General features: G+C 44.0%; 1 protein-coding gene across 1 annotated transcript in view; it reads right to left on the bottom strand.

Annotated features, from left to right (window-relative positions):
* Positions 1-24,710, bottom strand: part of LOC147105138 (acidic mammalian chitinase-like) — a 34,400-nt gene extending 9,690 nt beyond the window's left edge. The window contains exons 1-9 of the mRNA XM_086011235.1: positions 24,607-24,710; positions 22,645-22,677; positions 19,992-20,196; positions 19,710-19,766; positions 16,929-17,094; positions 15,599-15,723; positions 8,738-8,861; positions 8,419-8,601; positions 7,112-7,228 (exon numbers count right to left, since the gene is read on the bottom strand). Coding sequence (XP_085867361.1) covers positions 7,112-7,228; positions 8,419-8,601; positions 8,738-8,861; positions 15,599-15,723; positions 16,929-17,094; positions 19,710-19,766; positions 19,992-20,196; positions 22,645-22,677; positions 24,607-24,631 — 1,035 coding nt within the window. The 5' untranslated portion in view covers positions 24,632-24,710. The remainder of the gene's footprint in view (positions 1-7,111; positions 7,229-8,418; positions 8,602-8,737; positions 8,862-15,598; positions 15,724-16,928; positions 17,095-19,709; positions 19,767-19,991; positions 20,197-22,644; positions 22,678-24,606) is intronic.
* Positions 24,711-24,911: the final 201 nt, after the last annotated feature.

Below are 24,911 nucleotides of genomic sequence, written 5' to 3'. Positions count from 1 at the left end.
AGGATGATGAGGGCGGATGCCTCTTCTCGACGCCCGTTCTGAGGACGAAGCTGCCTTGGATGTAAAACTGCCGCAGGGTAAGATCGGACTCGTCGCCACTGTTGAGTCTGTGTGTCCCAGTTATGCTTATTATAAATCACTGGACACAGACAACAAGAATAACTTTAACAGGTCTTTACTATTCGGAGGTCAGGGCTGAACTGCCCAGCAAATCACTACACAACGTTTATATACCGGTGTGGTCACCACCGGTATTACAGTATACAGCAGCCAAGAGAAAGTAGTACATCTCTTAAGGTAGTTCTCTTAAGGTGGAACAGGTTACATACACCACAGGGGGGTCGTCGTGCATTGAGCAGCGTGTGAGGCTAGTGATGCAGTTGGTAGGAGACGACTTTTGAAGATGCACTGACCTTGACCACTGCTCCGAGGTCATGAAGCCTCTTTGGGCACTGGAGCCAGGTGATGGGGGTGACGTTGCTGGCAGTGATGGCCTCAGTGACCTGGCCCCACATCATTCTTTCTGGAGGGCCTCCTGGCCCCTGTGGGTAGAGGACCCCTCTTGCAATGTTGACCCCCTGCACAAAGCTGGAGTGCTGCGTGTGAGACCCTGGGCACCCCTTCCCTGGCTCGCTAAGCCATTTGTGATAGCGCTGAAGAACTTTTCCCTTTTTTTAGGTGTGGAAGGGAATTCAGCTTTAAGAGCTGAAGACTCCCATTTGTGATTTTTTTTTCCAAATGTTAATATTGTTTTCAGAAGGCAGTTGAGCTGTAAGGCTGAAAGCTGCATATTTTTATCATTTCAGAAGGCATTACCATTTTAAGAAAACAACAATGCATTGCCCTTTTAACATCCCACAATGCTTTGTGAAATCACAGCCTCGCTTTCAGAGGCTGTGCGAAGCTGCAACGCCACATTGGGGCCTGATGCTGGGACGAACGCCACCAGGAAGGCGTTACACGGTCAGTTTAGCGCGGGGCTACTAATCATTTGTCCTCAGCGAGGATTATTCTCTCCTACCAGTGCCACCATTATTGGCGGCCATTAATCCACAGCTGTGGTGGCACTGGCAGCTTCCGTGTCGCACTCGAATTTTTAGGTCATTACCTTTGCTCCCTATTTTTGCAGTGCCTGAATGATATAACAATCATTGATTTTTTTTAAAAAGTGAACAATATTACTTAACTAGTTTCTAAGTTGATGGTTGAAAAAAAACCTCCATTGATTTACCTGTATTAATAAAATTATCTTACTGCGACCTGTGTAGATCTGTGCTGTTATTGAACTTATGGCATACCGGAATGGTAGCATAGTGGTTATGTTACTGAACTAATCCAGAGGCCTGGACTAATGATCTAGAGGCATGAATTAAAATCCCACCATGGCAGCTGGGGAATTTAAATTCAGTTAATTAAATAAATCTGGAATTAATAAAGCTAGTATCAGTAATGATGACCATGAAACTACTGGATTGTTGTAAAAACCCATCTAGTCCACTAATTTTTTAGGGAAAGAAATCTGCCGTTGGCTAGAAAAAGCAATAATCCTGAGGATTGGGAGCAGTTTAGGAGTCAACAAAGGAGGACAAAGGGATTAATTAAGAAAGGGAAAATAGAATATGAGAGTAAGCTAGCGGGGAACATAAAAACTGACTGTAAAAGCTTTTATAGATTTGTGAAGAGAAAAAGACTGGTGAAGTCAAGCGCAGGGCCCTTACAGTCAGAATCAGGGGAATTTATAATGGGAAACAAGGAAATGGCAGACCAACTAAATTCATACTTTGGTTCTGTCTTCACAAAGGAGGACACAAATAACCTCCCAGAGATGCTGGGGAACATAGGGTCTGATGAAAGGGAGGAACTGAAAGAAATCAGTATTTGTAGGGAAATGGTGTTAGGAAAATTGATGGGACTGAAGGCCGATAAATCCCCAGGGCCTGATGGTCTACATCCCAGGGTACTTAAGGAAGTGGCCCTAGAGATAGTAGATGCATTGCTGGTCATCTTCCAGAACTCGATAGACTCTGGAACAGTACTCATGGATTGGAGGGTAGCTAATGTTACCCCACTATTCAAAAAAGGTGGTAGAGAAAGAGTGGGGAGTTATAGACCGGTAAGCCTGACATCGGTAGTGGGGAAAATGCTAGAGTCTATTATAAAAGATGTAATAGCAGAGCACTTGGAAAGCAGTGACAGGATCAAAGTCAACATGGATTTACAAAAGGTAAATCATGCTTGACTAATCTACTGGAATTTTTTGAGGATGTAACTGGTAAAATAGATAAGGGGGAACCAGTGGATGTGGTGTATTTGGACTTTCAGAAGGCTTTCGATAAGGTCCCACATAAGAGATTAGCGTGCAAAATTAAGGCACATGGGATTGGGGGCAAGGTATTGACTTGGATAGAGAACTGGTTGGCGAACAGAAAGCAAAGAGTTGGAATAAACGGGTCATTTTCCGAGTGGCAGGCAGTCACTAGTGGGGTACCGCAAGGATCGGTCCTAGGACCCCAGCTGTTCACAATATATATTAATGATCTGGATGAGGGAATTGGATGTAATATCTCCAAATTTGCAGACGACACAAAGCTGGGTGGGAGGGTAGGCTGTGAGGAGGATGTCGTGAAACTCCAGTACGATTTGGACAGGTTGGGTGATTGGGCAGAAACATGGCAAATGCACTATAATGTGGATAAATGTGAGGTTATCCACTTTGGTGGCAAAAACAGGAAGGCAGATTATTATTTGAATGGCAATAGATTGGGAGAAGGGGAAGTGCAAAGAGACCTGGGTGTCCTTGTGCACCAGTCGCTGAAGGTAAGCATGCAGGTGCAGCAGGCGGTTAAGAAGGCAAATGGTATGTTGGCCTTCGTAGCAAGAGGGTTCGAGTACAGGAACAAGGATGTCTTGCTACAGTTGTACAGGGCCTTGGTGAGACCACACCTTGAGTATTGTGAGCAGTTTTGGTCACCTTACCTGAGAAAGGACGTTCTTGCCATGGAGGGAGTGCAGCAAAGATTCACCAGGCTGATACCTGGGATGGCAGGAATGACGTATGAGGAGAGATTGTGTCGATTGGGCTTATACTCACTGGAGTTTAGAAGATTGAGAGGGGATCGCACCAAAACCTATAAAATTCTGTCAGGTCTGGACAGACTAGATGCAGGAAGGATGTTTCTGATGGCCGGGGAGTCCAGAACCAGGGGTCATAGTCTAAGGATAAGGGGTAAGCCATTTAGGACTGAAATGAGGAGGAATTTCTTCACCCAGAGAGTGGTGAACCTGTGGAATTCTCTGCCACAGAGGGCGGTGGAGGCCAGTTCATTAAATATATTCAAGAAAGAGTTGGATATATTTCTTAAGGCTAAAGGGATCAAGGGATATGGGGAGAAGGCAGGGACAGGGTACTGAATTTGAATGATCAGCCATGATCTCATTGAATGGCGGAGCAGGCTCGAAGGGCCGAATGGCCTACTCCTGCTCCTACCTTCTATGTTTCTATGTTACCCGGTCTGGCCTCTGTGATTCCAGACCCATAGGAATATGGTTGACTCTTAACTGCCCTGTGAAATAGCCTAGCAAGCCACTCAGTTGTACCAAACCGCTACAAAGAAGTATGCTAAGAATAAAACCGGACGGACCACCCGGCATCAAACTAGGACAGGACAAAGACAAACTAAGCCCAGTCGACCCTGCAAAGTCCTCCTCACTAACATCTGGGAACTTGTTGTACAGAATCAAACCTTTCAGCCAACCTCCCAGACTCCTCCATCATCATCCCTGGGTATGTCCAGTCCCACGGGCAGGACAGACCCACCAGAGGTGGTGGCGCAATGGTATACAGTCGGGAGGGGTGGCCCTGGGAGTTCTCAACATTGACTCCGGACCCCATGAAATCTCATGGCTTCAGGTCAAACATGGGCAAGGAAACCTCCTGCTGATTACCACCTACCGCCTTCCCTCAGCCGATGAATCAGTATTCCTCCATGTTGAACACCACTTGGAAGAAGCACTGAGGGTAGCAAGAGCACAAAATGTACTCTGGGTGGGGGAATTCAATGTCCATCACCAAGAGTGACTCGGTAGCACCACTACTGGCCGAGTCATGAAGGACATAGCTGCTAGACTGGGGTTGCGGCAGCTGGTGAGAGAACCAACACGAGGCAAAAACCTACTTAACCTCGTCCTCACCAATCTACCTGTCGCAGATGCTCCTGTCCATGACAACATTGGTAGGAGTGACCACTGCACAGTGGCGATGAAGTCCCGTTTTCACACTGAGGACACCCTCCATCATGCTAAATGGGATAGATTCAGAACAGAGCTAGCAGCTCAAAACTGGGCATCCATGAGGCGCTGTGAGCCATCAGCAGCAGCAGAATTGTATTCCATCACAATCTCTAATCTCATGGCCTGGCATATCCCTCACTCTACCATTACCATCAAGCCAGGGAACCAAGCCTAGTTCAATGAGGAGTGTAGAAGAGCATGCCAGGAGCAGCACCAGGCATACCTAAAAATGAAGTGCCAACCTGGTGAAGCTGCAACACAGGACTACATACATGTTAAACAGTAGAAGCAGCATGCTATAGACAGGGCTAAGCGATCCCACAATCAACGGATCAGATCAAAGCTCTGCAGTCCTGCCACATCCAGGCGTGAATGGTGGTGGACCATTAAACAGGAGGAGGAGGCTCCATGAATATCCCCATCCTCAATGATGGCGGAGCCCAGCACATGAGTGCAGAAGACAAGGCTGAAGCGTTCTCAACCACCTTCAGCCAGAAGTGCTGAGTGGATGATCTATCTCGGCCTCCTCCTGAGGTCCCCACCATCACAGAAGCCAGTGTTCAACCAATTCAATTCACTCCATGAGATATCAAGAAATGGTTGAGTGCACTGGATACAGCAAATGCTATGGGCCCCGACAACATCCTGGCTGTCGTGCTGAAGACTTGTGCTCCAGAACTAGCCGCGCCTCTAGCCAAGCTGTTCCAGTACAGCTACAACACTGGCATCTACCAGACAATGTGGAAAATTGCCAGGTATGTTGTGTCCACAAAAAGCAGGACAAGTCCAATCTGGTGTGGAAATTAACATTATACTTAGCATGCTGGGTAGAATAAAATGGCCAAGTAAAAGAACAAACTTGCTTAGGTTGTAACTAAAGCAAAAAAGCAAATGTGTCATAACGTGTATAAGACCAAGAGATCTTTCATAATACCCACGCACATTGAGGATGTGATAACAGCTATAATTGACTCACTAGCACAAGGGAGGCATAAGGCTATAGAATAGATAAACTATTAATGATTGTCGCTAGACAAAGAAGCAAAACTATTGAGTAAGCTAATCATCTTGGTAACAAGATGATCAGACATGAGTAAGTAAATCATCTTGGTAACAAGATTCAGACAGAACCTCCTGACAGAATATATGATTAACTAACCTTGTCTGGAGATATTTCTGTCCTGCTGACCTTTTGATTGTCCTTGTAAAAACTCTTAATTTGTTTAAAATGATACAATACCATTACACGTGATTTATGGAACGCTTGCTTGTTTGAGTGTATAAATATGCTGCATTCGCTGATGTCCTTTAGAGATGTTGGCCTAGCCTTTGTCCAGGCAGCTCTCTCCTTGTGCAAGTAAAAATTAAACTAACAATCTGACGGTACTGCTTGTGTTTTAGAGTCTTACTCGGAGTCGAGATTTCGACACTGGCCAATTACCGCCTCATCAGTCTACTCTCAATCATCAGCAAAGTGATGGAAGGTGTCATCAACAGTGCTATCAAGCGGCACTTACTCACCAATAGCCTGCTCACTGATGCTCAGTTTGTGTTCCGCTAGGACCACTCTGCTCCAGACCTCATTACAGCCTTGGTCCAAACATGGACAAAAGAGCTCAATTGCAGAGGTAATGTTAGAGTGACTGGCCTTGGCATCAAGACAGTATTTGACCGAATGTGGCATCAAGGAGCCCTAGACCTAGTAAAATTGAACTCAATGGGAATCGGGGGGAAATCTCTCCGCTGGCTGGAGCCATACCTAGCACAAAGGAAGATGGTTGTAGTTGTTGGAGGTCAATCATCTCAACCCCAGGACATCGCTGCAGGAGTTCCTCAGGGCAGTGTCCTAGGCCCAACCATCTTCAGCTGCTTCATCAATGACCTTCCCTCCATCATAGGTTCAGAAGTGGGGATGTTTGCTGATGATTGCACAGTGTTCCATTCACAACTCCTCAGATAATGAAGCAGTCCATGTCCGCATGCAACAAGACCTGGACAGCATTCAGGTTGGGGCTGATAAGTGCCACACAAATGCCAGGCAATGACTTCTTCAACAAGAGAGAGTCTAACCACCACCCCTTGACATTCAATGGGATTACCATCACCGCATACCCCAACATAAACATCCTGGGAGTCACCATTGACCAGAAACTTAACTGAACCAGTCACATAAATACTGTGGTTACAAGAGCAGGTCAGAGGCTGGGTATTCTGCGGCAAGTGTCTCACCTCCTGAGATGCCAACGCCTTTCCACCATCTACAAGGCACAGGTCTGGAGTGTCAGGAGTCTCCACTTGCCTGGATGAGTGCAGCTCCAACAACACTCAAGAAGCTCGACACCATCCAGGCCAAAGCAGCCTACTTGAATGGCAACCCATCCCCCAGCTTAAACATTCACTACCTCCATCACCGGCCTACCGTTGCTGCAGTGTGTACCATCTACAAGATGCACTGAGCAACTCACCAAGGTTTCTTCGGCAGCACCTCCCAAACCCGCCACATCTACCACCTAGAAGGTCAAGGGCAGCAGGCGCATGGGAACACCACGACCTGCAAGTTCCCCTCCAAGTCACACACCATCCTGACTTGGAAATATATCACTGTTCCTTCATCGTCGCTGGGTCAAAATCCTGGAAGCCTTATCTAACAGCCCTGTGGGAGTACCTTCACCTCATGGACTGCAGCGGTTCAAGAAGGCGGCTCACCACTACCTTCTCAAGTAACAATTAGGGATGGGCAATAAATGCTGGCCTTGCCAGCAACGCCCGCATCCCATGAACGAATAAAAAAAAATTATGCAAATAAACTTATAGCACATACTTTGCGCGTAAAGCTCTGCTGATCGTCATAGCCAACCCATTGATTATCCTTGAATGCATAAGGAACCTGCTGGTCTTCAATCAATTGTGTGGTAGCAGTTTTCACAAATGTACAGATCTGTCAATCAAAATCAGTAAGTATTGTTAACATTTCAGACAAATTAATCTCGTTGTCCCATAGTTGCAGTCCCATTTATAAACAGTATTAAGTCAACTCCCATTGTTAATTAATAAAAGATATTTAACTGTAACAGAAGAAGAATGTTGAAATTTTATCGGAATGAGAGATTCCTTCGAAAAAAAGATTACATTTTACATTAAAGTGATATGAATATTTAATGGGTGTGGGATTATCTTTTTAATGTTAACAGTGAGGATCAATCACAAAGGGATGGGGGATTTATCACCTCAGCAAGTTTATTTCAAGGGGAAATAGTGCAGGCTTTTTGAATGATCGTATGATACAAAAAAAAATCAATTTTCTGATTGCACACATCTGTCGGAGACCATCACCAGATGGGGAAACCGCGGCCTTGCTCCTCATCATGATCTGTCAATTCATTTTGGAAAATCGGCAGTATACTGTAGTTAAGGAATTTTTAAAAATTTCATGCATATCTCTTCATAACATCTATAGCCCTTTGGGTGTCAGCTTGTCTCCGTTGGTGACACTCTCAGCCCAGAGTCAGCAGGCTGTGGGTTCCATGTCAGGACTTAAGCACATAATGAAGGCTGAAACTCTCGGGCATTCCTGAGAGAGTGCCCTGTTGTTGGAAATGCTGCCCTTTAATGAGATGTTAAACTAAATTCCCAGCTGACTGTTCTGCTGGTAAAGATTATATGGCAAAGTTTGAAAAACAGCAGGGAGTTACTGTTATGTCATGGCCCAACATTCCTAGGAACAACATCACTGAAACTGATACCTGGGCATTCACGTCATTGCTCTTTGTGGGATCCTGCTGTATGCTAAATGACTGCTGTGATTGTTCACTGTATATGAAGCACATTGAGATGTCTCTGAACGCTGTTAGAAGGTGCTATAAAAGCCTGGAATTTCCCTGAACGTTCTTCTGATCTCTGACCATAGTTTTGGTGGAAGATTTACAGAAATCCTGGAGAAACAGGATAAATGGCCGTTTATGCCATTTCACTGGGGTTTCCATGGAAGGTACGGTGGGAGGTCGGGGAACCACCAAGGAAATTGTACCCCTATGTTTTTAAAGAATTTAATCCTGATCACTTTCTATTTAAGATAAACTTCAGTGAATTTATCATGTAATAAATTAATAACATTTTCAGCATAATCACTTCATAGTAGGCCCAGAATCCAGGCTCCCTGGTTAATTGGCCATCTTCGCCAGGACCAGAGATTGGAGCACCAACACCTGTTGCGGAGGTGCTGAGGGTGAAGCTACGTCCATATGTTGGGAATCCAACAATGAGTTTCTCTGCTGGGATTCCATTGTCTTTCCAGTATTTTACAGCAGAGTCCTGCAAGATAATTTAGCTTGATATCTTTATTGAGCTTTTACAAATGAAAAACCTTTTGTTAAAACATATTGGTAAAATATTACAGTGGTAATGAAAAAGATAAGATATAGATGTTACTTTTTACAAACATACTTACTATATTAAAGTAAATAAATACGCCTTGGTCGTTAGAGCCACGATGCAGAGGGCTATTGTGTCCAGTGACATTCTCCCAGGACCCATGAAAATCATATGTCATCACACAGACAAAGTCTAGATATCTATTAAAAAAAGTTACTACATGAAGCATTACAATTCAAAGTTCTTTTTAATAGTTAATTATAATAGTCGGTGTAAGTATTACTGGTAGGCCAGTGGTTCTAGTAGTAGGTAATACTGATTCCCAGCTCCAGGTTTGCATCCTATCTTTGACTGTTATGACGGGGGCAACTCCTGGTGACTGAGTTTCTTTATTTCTCAGCCAAGCCACTAGATGGCAGTGCTCACTAGTTTGGAGAATAGTATCTCGGACAATGGGAAAGGTCAAGCGGCCTCATGCTCCACAAAGTCAACTCCATGCTGCTTAATGCAGAGTGTGGTGTATGTAACCTGTTCCACCTTAAGAGAACTTAAGCCTGTTCCACCTTAAGAGATGTACTACTTTCTCTGGCTGCTGTATACGTAATACCGGTGGTGACCACACACTGTGTAGTAATATTGTATTCAGTATAGTCCCGACCCCCAACCAGTAAAGACCTGTTGAATTTACTCTTGTAGTCTGTGTAGTAATTATCACTATAACACACAGACTTAACAGTGGCGACGAGTCCGATTCTTACCCTGCGGCAGTTATTTCCACGGCGGCTTTGTCCACAGACAGGACGTCGAAGAGAGGTTTCCACCCTCATCACCCTACTGGAAGACACGTCGAGCGGCAGGCATCGAGAAACCGGAGTGCAGAAGACATCCTGACCTCGAAGCCTCCATCAGCGACTGTCAGCTTTCTTCTTTCTACCTCGGTGGTGGGTAAGCCGGGCAGCGACGCGACAGAAAGTCAACCGCGTTGGCTGTACAGACGGGGCTGGGAAGACGGAAAAATAAGGGTGGTGAGATCGATCGCGGCCGGAGATAAGGGCCGGCCCGCTTTCGAGCGAGAGGCGCAGCGCGGGGACATCGATCGCGACCGGAGATAGGGGCCGCATTCGGGCTAAGGGGCGCGGCGTCTGGGGAAACTGAAGGCGCGAGGGCCGCGGTGAAGCGGAGACAGCGTCGGGGGACGGTTGAAGACCGCCAAGCGCGGGAAAACCACCATTTTGTGGGCGGAGGACGACGACAAGAGCGGGAAGCCGCCATCTTGGATAACATAAAAATACAATAAATTGCAACGATGCCTAAACATGGGAACATTAATACCTTTGATAGTGACATCGAAGATTGGGCCATGTATGTAGAACGCATACAAAATTATTGTAAGGCAAATAAAATTCCTGATGCAGATAAAGCACTAACATTATTAAATTTAATGGGTGCGAAGACATACAGGCAATTGAAACACCTGTTATCACCAGATGAACCGACGGATAAGACGTTCGATGAGATTGTTACTGTCCTGAAAAATCATCTAAACCCCACGCCGCTGATGCTAGCGGAACGATTTAAATTTTACGACAGAAGGCAGCTGCAGAATGAAAGCAATGCTGAATATTTGATGGAATTACGTAAGCTAGCAAAATATTGTCAGTTTGGAACGGGACTGACAGAGGCACTACGAGATAAATTTGTGTGTGGTTTATTTAAACAGGATACACAAAAGCGACTGCTCGAGGAGAATGAGCTGACGCTTGAGAAGGCGGTCACTATGGCAGCAGCACACGAAGCCGCAGCGAGAGGCACGGCAGTAATGCAGCTATGGTCACCGGAACTCGGTACAAACAAATTGGGTTTGAGTTCTGTCAAATGTTATCGTTGTGGAAAGACAACGCACGATCAGAACCAGTGTTGGTTTAAAAACCAAGAATGCAGAACGTGTGGCAGGCTTGGCCACATAGCTAAAGTATGCCGGTCAGGAAAGAAGACCAGCAACAAAAAGTCACCGCAAGGAAAATACGCAAAGGTACACAAGGTGACAAAGAACAGTTTGACCGAACAGAAGTCAGATTCAGATGCTAGCAGTAATGAACTGGATAGCTTAAGAGTACACAACGTTGGTAAGGATGCAGATCTCCAGACAATTTGGGTCACTCTTCAGATAGCAGGAGTCCAAGTAAAAATGGAATTGGACACTGGATCGGCATTGACGGTCATGAATAAGAAAGATTACAGAAGGTTATTCCAACATATTCCCCTACAGGATACGGAGATTATATTGAAAACATACACGGGGCAAAGAGTGTACCCCATCGGAAAAATAGAGGTAGAAGTGGTCCACAAGGGCGAAGAAAGCCAAGTAATGGACTTATATGTGCTACCTGAAGGAGGTCCACCACTACTAGGATGGGAGTGGATTAGGAAAATGAATATGGACTGGCACTCCTTGAAGGCACTAACGGTAGATTCCGGGGAAACAGATGTCAAACCTAAACGATTGTCCAGAATATTGGATGATGCTAAAGAGGTGTTCCAGCAGGGACTGGGAACACTGAGAGGAATTACGGCAAACATCAAGATTGATGAACATGCACAACCAAAATTTTTTAAAGCCAGACCGGTACCCTATGCAATACGACCTACTGTTGAAGCGGAACTGGAAGCACTAGAACGTTCAGGTGTACTGTCTAAGGTAGATTGGAGTGAGTGGGCTACGCCCATTGTTCCCATTATGAAACGTCCTGCGAGCAACAAGCCAGGAGATCCAGGGAAGGTTCGCATCTGTGGAGATTTCAAAATCACCGTTAATCCGGTGCTTCACACGGTGCAGTATCCGCTTCCACGGATTGAGGATATTTTCGCTTCATTGTCTGGCGGGAAACACTTCACCAAGATAGACCTGGCGCAGGCGTACTTGCAGATGGAGGTTGAGGAAGAGTCACGCCAATACCTCACGATCAAAACGCATCGAGGGTTGTACCGATACAATAGACTGGTTTTTGGAGTGGCATCGGCTCCAGCAATTTGGCAGAGGGCCATGGAGCAGGTATTACAGGGAAGTCCAGGCACACAATGTTACCTGGACGATATTCTGATCACAGGTGATGATGATGAACAACATCTCGCAAACTTGGAACTGGTGCTCAACAGACTGAAAGAGTATGGACTTAGAGTAAATCGGCAGAAATGTGAGTTCTTCCAGAAGCGGATCTCGTACTGTGGCCATGTCATTGACCGGGAGGGGCTTCATAAGTCTCCTGACAAGATTGAGGCAGTTGTAAAGGCTCCCGCTCCGGAGAATGTCTCTCAGTTGAGGTCGTTTCTAGGATTAATTAACTATTACCATAAATTTCTGCCAAATCTATCCACGGTACTGCACCCGTTAAACGCTCTTTTACAGAAAGGGGTACCATGGGAATGGGGCGAAAACTGTAAGAAGGCATTTCGCAAAAGCAAAGAATTGATCACCTCAGAGGAAGTGTTGGCTCACTTCAACCCGACACTGCCTATTCGGTTGGCTTGTGATGCTTCTCCATATGGTATTGGGGCAGTACTCTCACACAAGTTGCCAAATGGCATGGAAAGGCCAGTCGCGTTTGCATCCAGATCATTGACCTCCGCTGAGCGCAACTATGCGCAGATCGATAGGGAGGCTCTTAGCCTTGTATGGGGAGTGAAGAAGTTTAATCATTACCTGCAGGGCCAAAAATTCACACTTCTGACAGACCATCAACCGTTGGTATCCATTTTTAACCCTAAGAAGGGTGTTTCGGTGATGACAGCGCAGCGTCTCCAGGGATGGTCTCTTTTCCTAGGGGCACATCAATATCAAATAGAATTCAAAGGTACGAAACAGCATGGCAATGCTGATGGGCTGTCGCGCCTGCCACTACCTGAAGAAGAAGACACGACGAAAGTTGACCCTGTTGAGTTATTTCATTCGACCATCATCGAGTGTTTACCAGTCACCAATGCAAGTATTGAAAGAGAAACCAGGAACGACCCGACACTGTCCAGAGTCTACGGGGTGACAGTGAAAGGATGGCCAACACGGGGTGATCCTCTGTTACCGGCATTTTCGGCAAGGCGAGACCAGCTGTCCGTCTGCCATGGTACCTTGATGTACGGGACAAGAGTGATTATTCCTCCCAAGTTAAGGGAAAGAGTTTTAAACGAACTGCATGAAGGTCATCTGGGGGGAGTTAAAATGAAAAGTCTTGCTAGGGCTTATGTATGGTGGCCGGGTATTGACCAACAGATTGAGGAGTTAACGAAAAGCTGCGCTGGGTGCCAAAAAGTGCAAAATGCACCTCCGATAGCACCGCTACACCCATGGGAATGGCCTTCAGCCCCATGGCAACGCGTACACATTGACTTTGCTGGTCCATTCATGGACTCCATGTTCCTAATCGCGGTGGATGCACATTCCAAATGGCCAGAAGTCATCAAGATGAATACCACTACTTCAGAAAAGACAATTGCGGTGTTAAGAACAATATTCGCAAGGAACGGATTGCCAGAACAGATCTGTTCGGACAACGGACCACAGTTTGTATCGGAAGAATTCCGACAATTCTTAAAGAAGAATGGAGTAAAACATTATACCTCTGCCCCATATCATCCGGCGACAAACGGGTTGGCTGAAAGATTTGTCCAGACATTCAAAAAGGCAATTAAGGCCATGAACGATGATCAGATTCCGCTGCAACACAAGGTCGACAAGTTCCTGATGTCATATCGAAACGCCGATCATGCAGTGACTAACCAAAGTCCTGCCATGATGTTTTATAACAGGAGGTTGCGGTCCAAGTTGGACTTGTTAAAACCAAATGTGCGGAGGGAAGTGGAAAACAAACAGTTTCGGCATATTAACAACAAGACCACTCGAACTTTCGACGTAGGACAACCAGTGTTGGCAAGGGGCTATGGAAACGAAAAATGGCAGTCCGGAACAATTCGGGCCAGACAAGGACCTCTGATGTACACAGTAGATATTGGTCATAATGTGATAAGGCGTCATGTGGATCAACTGGTAGAGTCGAGAGCAAGGGTCGAACCCATGGTTGTGACAGAGACAACTGTGGAAGACGTTAATGAACCTGAAGCATCTACCTCGGCAGGGAATGTACTTGATGATGATGACACCCAATACATTGGAAACCAAATAGAGGAGGCACCTCAACAACAAGAATCAGAGACTACTGAGAGGCGTTATCCAAGCCGCATCAGAAAGCCTCCTGAGAGACTGAACCTTTGAACTGTTATACCTGAAGTTATATATGTATATATGTTATGTTATGTTAAATGGGGATATGACTGTTAAGCTAAAAAGGGAGGATTGTGGTGTATGTAACCTGTTCCACCTTAAGAGAACTTAAGCCTGTTCCACCTTAAGAGATGTGCTACTTTCTCTGGCTGCTGTATACGTAATACCGGTGGTGACCACACCGGTATATAAGCACTGTATAGTAATATTGTATTCAGTATAGTCCCGACCCCCAACCAGTAAAGACCTGTTGAATTTACTCTTGTAGTCTGTGTAGTAATTATCACTATAACACACAGACTTAACACAGAGCAGCACTGGAAAACTGCCCAGCAGTTACAGCTGCAGCAGAGGGCCGTGAAATTAGGAAGTTGAACAGAAAGAATAAAACAGAACCAAAATAAAAATAGCAAATATTATTCCTTGTAGTAGACAGAATGTTGTGTTATTTCTATTACTGCTTTGTGTTAAACTTCATTTAGGGATGTATCTCTGGTGCTGCTTGTTGCCAGCTAGCCAGTAGTAATGGAATTATCATTGAAACAGGTCACTTGCTTGAACCTTCGATCATAAAAATGGTGTACGGTGAGGAGCATTAAAGGAGGAAGAAAGTGAGTTAAAAAGGCTGTTTGCACCTTGATTGGGAGTAAGGAAGGATTCTATCCCACAAGTGGCGGAAAAGTGGCAAATGGAATTTAACCCTGAAAAGTGCGAGGTGATGCATTTTGGACGGACAAATAAGGCAAGGGAATACACAATGAGTGGTAGGACCCTAGGAAGTACAAAGGGTCAGAGGGACCTTGGTGTACATGTACATAGATCCCTGAAGGCAGCGGAGCAGGTAGATAAGGTGGTTAAAAAGGCATATGGGATACTTGCCTTCATTAGCCGAGGCATAGAATATAAGAGCAGGGAGGTTATGATGGAGCTGTACAAAACGCTGGTGAGGCCACAGCTGGAGTACTGTGTGCAGTTCTGGTCGCCTCACTATAGGAAGGATGTGATTGCTTTGGAGAGGGTGCAGAGAAGATTCACCAGGATGTTACCTGGGATGGAGCGCCTCAGCTATGAAGAGAGGCTGGACAGGCTGGAGTTGTTTTCCTTGGAGCAGAGAAGGCTGAGGGGGGACCTGATTGAAGTGTACAAAATAATGAGGGGCATAGATAGGGTAGATAAAGAGGAACTTTTCCCCTTAGTGGGGGGGTCAATAACAAGGGGGCATAGATTCAGGGTAAGGGGCAGGAGATTTAGAGGGGATTTGAGGAGGAACTTTTTCACCCAGAGGGTGGTTGGAATGTGGAACTCAATGCCTAAAAGGGTGGTAGAGGCAGGAACCCTCACAACATTCAAGAAGCATTTGGATGAGCACTTGAAATGCCATTGCATACAAGGCTATGGACCAAATGCTGGAAAATGGGATTAGACTGGACAGGGATGGATGGGCGGCGCAGACACGATGGGCCGAAGGGCCTCTTTCTGTGCTGTAAAACTCTATGACTCTATGACTCTAATATTCAAAATTAACATCAATCAAAATCTACAGCTGTTCTTCACAAGGCTAATAAAACTCCTTAAATTTGTTTATTTATAATATTTTACATGATCCACAATGAAAGCTTTTTCCCAAAGGTTGTAAGTTTCAATCTTTCTATAAGTCGTACTTACTTTGAAATCTCCGGTATCTCATATCCAGCTTCAATGGTCTCTTTCCCAGCAGAAACCGCAGCTGTAAGCAGGAGTCTGCTTTTCCCAGTAGACTGTGTCTCTTTATCAAAGGCCTCTAGCAATTCCTTGAAAAATGAGTACATTTTGATTTTTAATAATGATCAACATTCTTCAGAACCTAATTACTGTAGTCACAGCTCCTGTTGATAGTGTACCATTCACGGGCATTCTGTCTCTCTTAAAATGCTATTATTGGATAGGCATGGGTCTTATTTTATAAGATACTGTGTGTACTACCCTGAGATACTGGGTAAACTAAATATGTTGGGGTCATTTTCAGTGCTTCCTTTTCAGCCATTTTCATGAAGACGTGGCCTTCACGGGTATTGTGGTTGCATTATTGGTTTATAGTGTCTCTAAAGCTCATTTGCACTTGTTTTGTTGTTCCATACTGTCTAAAGCTTTTAGCAGAACTAAAATCATTTCTAAAAGGAATGAGATGTAAGAGATTTTGGGGGAAAAATTCAGTTGGTTGCACCACCGGTTAGCTCCTTAAAAGGGTGATAAGTGGGGTGCAAACCAACTGGCGCCCGGGCGCAGTACTGCCCACGCCTCCCGCCAAATTCAGCGGGAGGTTAGTGGTGGCGCTAACCGGTAGCGCTGCGCCGCTGGCGATGATGTCATTGGTGTGCGCAGCGCCCCGCTCACGCCCCGGCCGCGATCTTCGGGAGCGCCCCCTGATTTACCACCGGACGCTATGTCCGACGGGGTCAGGGTGGCGTACCTGCGGCTGGGGAGGCGCAATTTAAAGGCGAGGTGCGGGTCGGCCATTTTTGTTGCTGGCCGCCTGCCAGCACCTGCCTGCGCTCCCGTCCCCGGCCTCCTGAACTCCACCCCCGCGGAGTGCCGGCTCCACGCCAAGAGCCCGGCACTTCTCTTGGGTGCCGGGCTCTTTTGCCTGCACTCCCGATCCCCAGGGGCCCAGCTGGACCCCAGGTCGTGCTGCACAAGGCCCCTTCCCTTTAAGAAGGGGAGGAAGGCCTGCAATACCGTGGCGCGACGTGTCAAGATATTCACTCACAGCGCCCCAAGAGGGATGCGGGGCACTTCCAGTAGCGCCCCGCTTCCCTCTTGGGGCGCAACCACTCAATTTCCAGCACGGGGGGCGCTAATTTTTCCGGGGTGCTACTTTTAGCGCCCCGGCGAAGTTAGCGCCTCAATTGGGGCGCTACTCAATTTTTAGCCCTTTGTTACTGAAGTAGGCACAATGCTGTTTTTCTGTAATGCTCCTACAAGATGTTACATTAAAGATTAGCCCTAGACCTTTCACCTTGACCAAGACTGTGAAACGTTGTTTATCTTCAGCTGGACTGTCTCGAGAGCCAGGGTACTCCCAGTCCAGGTCTAAACCATCAAATCCGTGCTTCCGCAGAAAGGTGACTACGGAACTGATGAATGTTGCTCGATTTTGTGGTGTAGCGACCATGTTGGTAAATCTAATCATGGGAACAGATTGGAAATCGAGAAAGCATTAAATTCATCAATCTCCTTTTGAGAACCGATCGAGTTTTTTTCTGACCAGTACTGTTCCTTTGAACACTTAACATCCTCATACTAAACTGCACTGTTTAACAGTTTAATGCCTGCATTTTTAAAAAAAGAGCACGGAGAAATTTAGTATGAGTATGTTAAAGCTTCACGCAGGAACAGTGTCCCTATATACTGACATTTCCGTCATTGTCCCAAAAATTCTTCCTGGATAATTTTCTTCTTAAATATAGTCATTTGTTTGCTGCTCGTGAATGTTGCAGAAGGGAGAAGGGGAACTTATAGCTATGGGGTGATTTGTACAGAAGGGGTTTTTTGATGCAAAATTCAAAGCGGTGACAATGTCATGTTGACTGCACTCTCTGGGATTGCAGTAAGATACATCTGCATTTCAGGAAAAAAGGACTCGCTGTTCTGGACCAATGAACATTTTATGTGTGCAGATAGCACCCTCTGGTGGTGGTTATTGTTTTAACAGTTTGTATGCTGGAAAGGTCATCTGATCTTTCTTCCTGTGTGAGGTCATTTGACCTTTGTTCCTTTCTTCCTGTTGACCCCAGGAAGCAGTTTTGCTAGGAAGAACCTGACTTGAGTAATGGAGAATCTGCCATGAGAGGTTCCATTCACAATCCAATGTAATCTGATTTCATATGTTAGGCCAAGCGCAATATCTGTGAGTATCTTTGTTCCTTAGCATAATAGCAACGTTGTCAGAGTAATATTTTGATAATACTATGTTTATAAAAGGTTAATATTTGATAGTTATAGAAGTTAGTCCAAATGTTAGTTAGTTATACAATTAGTCCATTCTACTGTTGTAAATATGTTTATATCTTATGTAATATCGAATGTATAGTACTCAGTTTATGTACAAAACATACTTTGTCTTTGTTTACAGTTTCACAAATTTGTTCAAGTAAAGCTTCAAAACAGCAACCGGCTTCAGAAGAATTATTTTTGAATAAGTGTTTAACTTGCTGGATAAATAGATAGGAGCACGTCTAGCGCGGCCAGTACACTCGCCTTTAAGTCAGAAGGTTGTGGGTTCAAGTCCCACTCTAGAGACTTGAGCACATAATCTAGGCTGACACTCCAGTGCAGTGCTGAGGGAGTGCTGCACTGTCGGAGGTGCCGTCTTTCGAGAAGACATTAAACCAAGGTCACGTCTGACCTCTCAGCTGGACGTAAAAGATCCAATGTCACTATTGCGAAGAATAGCAGGGGAGTTCACCCCAGTCTCCTGGCCATTATTTATCCCTCAACCAACATCACTAAAACAGATTATCTGGTCAATCCGCTGTACTCAATTGGCTGCTGCATTTCCTACATTACAGCAGTGACTACACTTCAAAAATGCTTCATTGGCTGTAAAGAGTTTGGGACGTCCAGTGGTCGTGAAAGCCTTTCTTTCTTTATATAAATGCAAGTTCTGTCATGGAGAACTTTTTGCTCCTGTTATTCTTGTTTCATGTAATACTAAAGTCAGTTATTGTACATTTTCAGATCAGTACATGTTCTGTAAATGTCACGCAGGCACAGAGGACTATTAAGGAACAGAAACCCCATCCATTCATGCTGGTCACGAGCAGCTAGGAACAGTTTTTCTGTATGTGTGAGGCTGTGCAAATACTGAGAATTCCCTCGGAGCCCGGTCCTAACTTCTGAAAGACAGTCGCAGTTCCCCAAAGTAAAACTGAAAGACAGGAATTACAATCACCGAAAAGGCCTTTTTAATTGGTCGTGGCAATAGAAATAAATGTTAGTAAGGTAATAAAGACACAGGTTCCAACTAGTAAAGGGCAAATTTTGGACTGATATGAGGAAAATCTTCTTCAGACAAAGAGTAATCAAGGTATGGAACAGGCTTCCAGGAAGAGTAAAAAAAGAAATTGTATTTATATAGTGCCTTTCACATTCTCAGGATGTCCCAAAGTATTTTTTTTAAATGGAGTTACTGTTGTTGAGTAAGGCATGGTGGACATGAAACATTAAAATCATTTAAGAAGCAATCGGATGTTGCAATGGGGGAGACTTGAAGGCCTTTCTGTATGAATGTACCAAGGATGACCTTCCTCATCTTTAATGGTCTTGTGCAGTTGTGAAATACAAAGAAGGTATGGGGGAAATAATCTCTATTGACTAACTGAATATCAATCAGGACAGGTGGTTCTCCCCCTCCCAGCCACATGGTCAGTGGCACACTCTACACACACAATCCTCGATGATAGAAAATTTGTAATTTTTCATAATGCCCCTTCAGAGCAAACCCACAAACCTCCCGGTCCTGCAGACGCTGGTTAGAAAACCAATGGCTTAGAGTTAAATTCCTGCTAAAATGGCCACATTCTTTGGGTTGTCTGTCTGACTGGGCAATCTACATTTCTCAGCAACTAAATGAGAAATCTAATAGGAAGCCTGGAAGCCTAGGTGCGTGTTGCCATGGTTCTGTTTCATAATTGAAAATTGCCAATTTCATTTTAATTAGATAATCGGAGTAATGCTTGGCTCACTGAACTTTGAGACTTCCTCTATTGTGTGAAATTGAAAATGTTTTCAATTTTACCTGGTGGTACCAAAATTCCAACCTCCAATGGCTAAAAGTGTTTTCAGATTATTATTTCTGTTAAGAGAAAGAACAGAAACCATGAATGTCAATATTGCAGTAGGTTAGGAACATATTCCATCAACATTTACTTTCTCTATCCATGTAAAGAATACACACCAATTATGTCAGTGATCATTCAGTTACAGAATTTTTAAGTAATTAAACGTGAGAATATTTGTAAATTGTAAAATGGATCTGCAGTTTGTAACTAATGCAACTCAGAGGGATGTTATGACTTACTTATTTTTCAGATCATTAAATTTCTCGTAGGTAGCTTCATCATTCCATTCAAAGGTGGTGAGCTCATTGTTGTTGGCCATGCTGGCAAAGGCATAAATCAGGTGGGTGCACAGGCAGGGGTCGACGTTTTCTGGGAGGAATTTACCACCTTCTGGTCTGTACTGAGCCCAGTTTGTGTAGTAACAAACCAGTTTGTAGGAGGAGACTAAAGTGTGAAGAAAATGTTGCAGTTATCTCAAATATTAAAGACAATAAGGTGGCAAAACTGAAAAAGGACAACACGTGACACACTTTGTTGAATCCTTGACCCTGATGGCAATAAACCTTTGATGGGGTTCGAAAGGTACTTTCACTCTTGTTCACAGGGAAACTTTTGCATTGATCATCGAAGTAAATTGTTAGCCTTCAGAGCTCCTGCCGCAGAGCTCTGCACATTAAAGGGAATTTGGGTTCACACCTCACAATTCTTTGCCAACTACTATTAATTTGCACATTTTAATTTGCACCGAAGATAAAAATTTACCCCCAACCATGTTGAGAGGAACCCGAGCAACGGGCAGAAACAGGAAAAGCTATTAACATTTTGCAGGATGCGGGAGGAAATCCCAGGAGCTGATGGCTACCAATGCCAATATGTTAGGGCGCTGGAAAGGTGGATAAGCCTGTCCCTTTTATATAGATCAACCCCAGCTTCGCACCTTCTCACCATATCACTCAATCTCGTCTCTCCATACACACATTTAATCGTCCCTTGAGTCCACTTACTGCATCCATTTCAATGGATTTCCTCCATCATTTATTTCACAATTCTATTGTGCTTTGGGTGAGAAAGTTCTGTCAGACTTCTCTTCTTAATGCAAACCTCCTTAATTAAAATTTGTGTCTCCTAGTGTTTGAGTCTTTCATCATAATGAACAAATTGTTTGGTTAATTTAAGCTGGAGAAGCTAATGCTCCATCTCGGGGCTAAATACTGATTGCATGAAGCTGGGGACAAAAATCTTAGAAACCTATTTTGGAACTACACTGAGACAATATCAAACATGAGCAGGTGAGGTTTGCAAAGAGCGGAGGAATCTCATACGCTGAGGAAGATTATTGACCTGATCACAGCCCACAGTAGTTCCAGTGTGGCCAGTCACAGGGTGGGCTGAGATAACTACAGGGTGGAGTTTCTGCTTTGGAGGCAATTGGTGATCCGGGCGCAAACTCTTCCCAAAATTGCACCTGTTTTGAGAAGCGTTTCTTTTCTCGAATTTCCGCTCAAACTCATTTGCATGTCGCTGAATGCAAAATTTTCCATGAACCCGTGCAACCGAGCAGTGTTTTAAAATGTTATTTTTTTCTGAAGAAAATTTTGGTTTAAAAAATATTCCTTGATATATTTAAGAGCGGTAACTAGGTGCAGTTTGATTAATACAGCTGGAAATGGGTTTATCACAAAATAAATAACCATTTTTAATCACAGTGACAATCCATCACCTGTGAGTAACTGGATTTTAAACGACTGAAAATGACTTTTAAAAAATATACAGGATCATTTGCTAGTTATATTGGGCTACAGTAGTCAGTTTCTTAGTAAATTAAAAAAAAATTACTTTTAAAGTGTCCTTGCACCCCAAAAATAAGCTTCATTTTTAGAGCCTCCTCGAAGGCCTGCAAATGAGTGCAATTAGCAGAAACTCCCAACGGTGCTTAATTCAACCTGGGGGGCGTGGCCAGTTTTGTGGGTGGGGTTGAAATCTTGCACAATGTTTTTTTAAACTAGCGCAAAAGATCGCGAAAACTGTAGTTGCGCTGAACATAATTTGCGCTTAAAATTACGCGATCCTTTGCGCTGGTCACACGCTGATTTCGGCGGAATTCCACCGAAGAAACCGGTGCAACCAAGCGGAAACTCCAGGTTATCAAGAAGTCCGAGTCAGCCAAGGTCTTAAAGTTAACACTGAGTCTACTGGTTTTAATGCTGCTTAGGAGACCTAAAGGGGGTAACTTTGACTTTGGGGGTTAGTATAAAACGAGTGCTATCGATTCAGCTGCCTGTTGTATATCTCTCCCAATTTTCATTATCTTCAGTGTTTAAACCAAATTCCAATTCTCAAGCTGCCATGGTGGGATTTGAACTCGCGTTCTGTTGGGTTACTACTCCAGTAAAATAACCACTACATAGAAACATAGAAGATAGGAGCAGGAGTAGGCCATTCGGCCCCTCGAGCCTGCTCCGCCATTCAATGTGATCATGGCTGATCATCCAAATTCAGTACCCTGTTCCTGCCTTCTCCCCATACCCCTTGATCCCTTTAGCTTTAAGAAATATATCTAACTCCTTCTTGAATATATTTAATGAATTGGCCTCCACTGCCTTCTGTGGTAGAGAATTCCACAGGTTCACCACTCTCTGGGTGAAGAAATTCCTCCTCATTTCTGTCCTAAATGGCTTACCCCTTATCCTTAGACTGTGACCCCTGGTTCTGGACTCCCCCGACCATCGGGAACATCCTTCCTGCATCTAGTCTGTCCAGTCCTGTCAGAATTTTATAAGTTTCAATGCGATCCCCTCTCATTCTTCTAAACTCCAGCGAGTACAAGCCCACTACATTACCATACCTTGGACCAATGAACTTTATATAAACTATAAATGTGCAATGACTTACCCAATGATACATGGAGTAAGAAGACCAAAGTCACTAAAATAAAAATAAACACAAATTTTTATTTCATATCACATTTATAAAAATTGTATAATACCTTCAGAGCTTTAGTGTTAAAAAGATATATTACCAACTAATTTAAATTAATATCTTGATTATTCTGTGATATAAATATATATTCTAACATCTATGTCTTGAGCCAATTGCTATACTGTATAATCTACTTTCTATGGCCTGAATTTTCCTTACTTTGGTGGGTTCGGTGTAGCCAGTGTCCATGGCAGGTCCCGACCCCGCTGCTGGCTCCATCCCACTGTACTGAATGAACTTACCTTAATGGGGCCTATTAAGCCCACCCAGCGCATTACCTGGCCCAATTAGATGGAACGGGTCTGGTGACATCATTCATGACGCGTTATAAGCTGGGATCCTCAAAGGGACCATGGCCACATTAAATTTTAAGTTCAGTCTAACATAGTGGGCACTGAATCTTTACTGTACAATCATATAATAAAAGTTATATATGAGTGACAAAGAAATATTTAAATAAAATTAGTATTAAGTAATATGACTCCATCTACAAATACGATCAGGAACATAATTAAAGAAGTACATTAATTGGCAAGTTATTGGTGCTTTAATCACAAATCTATAGACTTTTGTATCAGTAATTGGTACATATAAAAGATGTGTGTGTATAGGTGATATATAAAATTAAGCAGATTTTAAATATAATTGTTAAGGGGTGGATTTACAATCTTATGCAAGTTCAGCGGAACAGCTGTGGAATCCCTGACAAACAGTGCACGTGGTGCTTACAATCTGTTTCTGGGATTTCTGCAACTCTTCCGTTGAAGTTAACAATGGACAAGCGAGAGAACCTCATCCTAAATTCATCCTAAAGTCTCAGACTGAAAAATTAAATGAGTCATATTCAGAGACTAAAAGCAAATTGAACCAGAGGAATGAGTGATGAGAATGAAATTGTTACAGTTGATGACTTGATTTAATGTGTAACTGGACAATCCACAATATACTGTGAGAAAAACCTGACCAGAAATAACACAAAAATAGATTTAAATGATATATGTCATTTTTTATAGTGCAGATCAATTCACTGCAATTAGTGTTGAGTTGGAAGGCAACAACCGAGAATGGCCAGTGAAAAATTAATATTTACCATTAGCTTTTCAAGTAGAATAGAATCTCCATCAATCTGTAAGCTGATGTAATCAACATGTTTTTATTTTGGTTTGTTTTCCATGCTGTCGAGTCATCAGCTGGAGCAATGGCCACGGAACTCGCACCTTAGGTTGACAGATGTGGTTCCCGAGCTGTGTGAATCCTGTGGCCATGCAGGGAAATTTAAAAAGTAGGGGGGAAAAGGCTCTTAAGTGGCTGTAAAGTACCTCATAATGATTTCAGCTGGGTCCCCCGCTGCTGCAGGGCAGCTCAGCGCCACGCTGACAGATGCGCCTGATGGAAAGGCGCGGGGGAGCAAGTTGACAGCGGGTTCCCACCGCTACCACCCCGGAAAATTCAGCCCGATGTCTTTGATGTTGACTTTCTTTTAAGATAAAGCGACTCCAAGACTTGAGCACTTTATGTAGGCTGACAGTTTGTGAAAAATCTAATTGATCTAGACATATGAGGATAATTTCCTGAGTACGTGCTGGGATTGAGAAGACCCGCCCTCTCCCAGCACACACTGGACAATCGCAGGGATGATGCCACATCGACGGTGGTGCCTCCTGTTGGATGAGATGTTAAACTGTGCCGTCGTCTGTCTGTTCACGTGAGTGTAAAGGATCCCATGGCTCTATGTGAACAACATCCACACGAACAGACAGATGGCGAGAAACAGATGGCCTGCCGATGAAAACTACTGGCTGGTTATGTGGCCGCATTTGCCGTTTCAGTGAGTTTGAAATAAAGAAAATTTGATACAAGATATACAATGCTTACCAGTCAAGAGAAGTGCCTTCCCCATCCTAGTGCTTTGAAGCAGTTCTGTCACTGGTTTTGCATGCAGTGGTGTCTGTGATAGTGCGTGTACGACACTTAAAAAAAGACCTGTAGAATAAATCATCGGTAAATGAGTAATTCTCAAAGAAATAATATCTTAGATCAATGAAATCTATTTAATTCAGATGAATGCTTTTCAGAATGATTCTGCATTATACGCAAGACTAAATGTAAAATAACAAGTTCTAAACATACAGCAGCTTAGGACTGCTCTGTACACCCTTTTATAGTTTGATCCACATATC

Source organism: Somniosus microcephalus, chromosome 18 (assembly GCF_052327205.1).
Source record: "Somniosus microcephalus isolate GS21.2 chromosome 18, FLI_Smic_1.0, whole genome shotgun sequence".
Taxonomy (NCBI): Eukaryota; Metazoa; Chordata; class Chondrichthyes; order Squaliformes; family Somniosidae; genus Somniosus; species Somniosus microcephalus.
Note: the sequence above shows the minus strand (reverse complement) of the source record. Positions and strands in the feature narration are given on the sequence as shown.